Here is a 1,528-nt window from a genome sequence, read left to right as displayed (position 1 = left end):
TTTTAAATCGTCAACTCATCAAAATAAAACCTTCATCAATAAATCCCGCTTTACAGTATACTATTTATGCATAAACTATATACCTTTGGAATTATCCAATCACAATACTGTTTCATAGCTTCTATGGCAGTAGTCAAAATTAATAAGCACTTTTTATCAATATTTTCTTCAGTAATGTCATCATCAAAGTGATCTGTCGGAATGTAGCAACCAATTTCATATATATGTTGTACAGAAGGTAACATAGAAAGAAGAAGTGAATATAGAGTTTCATGAGTTGTGATTGCATTTTCATATTTTTCAGTTGTGGAGTTCCCATCACTGCTTTTCCTGTCCTGAAGACCAGGTGCACAGTAACCATAAAAACTTTTAGAGGCATTGAGTTGATCAACAAAAGTTGCAATCTATGAAAATATAAAATTTAACTATAAAAATAGGCTACAGGATTGTCTTACTTTCTTGAACACAGCATTAATTATAATTTTCAAATTTGGAGGCTTGGTTTCACTTATGCTACTGCAAAGTGTATTGTAGGAAAAAAAGAACTTTTCAAATCGACTCAAAAATGCTTGTGGAGTATTCTTGAGCTCTGACTTTTTAACCACGACAATGCATTGAAATTGTGCTTGAACACGGCAAGGTTTAGTGTGAGCCCCGATTGAAATATTAGTGAATAACTTAATTCCTTTTTGTGGATCATGTATGATACGAAAACGTTGATTAAATAGTTCATAGAAACTCTCATGTATCCGATCAGTTTGAAACATAATAATAGTATCACCATTCTCAGCCGAGTGAATGATTTCCGCTATTGTGTTAACCTAGATGGAGATATCAGATTTTAAAAAATATTGTCTGAAATATAATTCATCTTACATGCATGCCACTTTCTTCGAAAAACTCGCTGCAGGCAACCATTTGTGTTTTTTGTCTGTCCAGTATATTGCAAGAGAACAAATATCTTACAGCAGAATCATCTTCACTGCTATCTATAATGAGCTTGTAACGAACATTGTTTTCAGTGTAATTAGCTAGATCTGGATCTATATCCAGTTCGTTTTCCTCCAGCTTTTCACTTTCTATAATACGAGGCAGATCATGAAGACTTTCATTGACCATTTCAAGTACATTTCTATGTTTCATTTGACAATATGAAACCTCCATCTATAATCACATGAAAGTATAAGCTCAGTATAATTTAAATTTTTTGTACATTATAGAGTTTGTGTATCAGAATAAACAAAATCATTCTCAGCTTCAAAAGAAATTGATGCATAAAAATAGATCTAAGTCTCATGTAATTTTTAAAAAGAAAATGCTATTTATGTAATTTAGTATATCATGCAGCCATGTAAAATTTGTAATTGCAATGATTTAAACCTACCACTTTCAAAAAGTAGTCAAAAACTTCAGAAAAATTTTCATGCCCATTGAAATTTCTTTCCAATGCTTGAAGAACAATATCTTCAGTAAGGAAGCCACTACCTCGTTTTCCTTTTATGTAACTTATAAAGTGCATGAAATCCCT

At 31.7% G+C, this 1,528-nt stretch overlaps 1 protein-coding gene across 1 annotated transcript in view; it reads right to left on the bottom strand.

Annotated features, from left to right (window-relative positions):
- Window positions 1-83: 83 nt before the first annotated feature.
- LOC109587936 (uncharacterized) overlaps window positions 84-1,528 on the bottom strand; it is a gene marked incomplete at its 3' end in the record, with an annotated part of 9,334 nt that continues 7,889 nt past the window's right edge. The window contains exons 14-16 of the mRNA XM_020004146.1: window positions 877-1,164; window positions 456-821; window positions 84-404 (exon numbers count right to left, since the gene is read on the bottom strand). Of these exons, the coding sequence (XP_019859705.1) occupies window positions 84-404; window positions 456-821; window positions 877-1,164 (975 nt within the window). The remainder of the gene's footprint in view (window positions 405-455; window positions 822-876; window positions 1,165-1,528) is intronic.

The sequence above is a fragment of the Amphimedon queenslandica genome, unplaced genomic scaffold (genome assembly GCF_000090795.2).
Source record: "Amphimedon queenslandica unplaced genomic scaffold, v1.1 AMPQUscaffold_12375, whole genome shotgun sequence".
Lineage (NCBI taxonomy): Eukaryota > Metazoa > Porifera > Demospongiae > Haplosclerida > Niphatidae > Amphimedon > Amphimedon queenslandica.
Note: the sequence above shows the minus strand (reverse complement) of the source record. Positions and strands in the feature narration are given on the sequence as shown.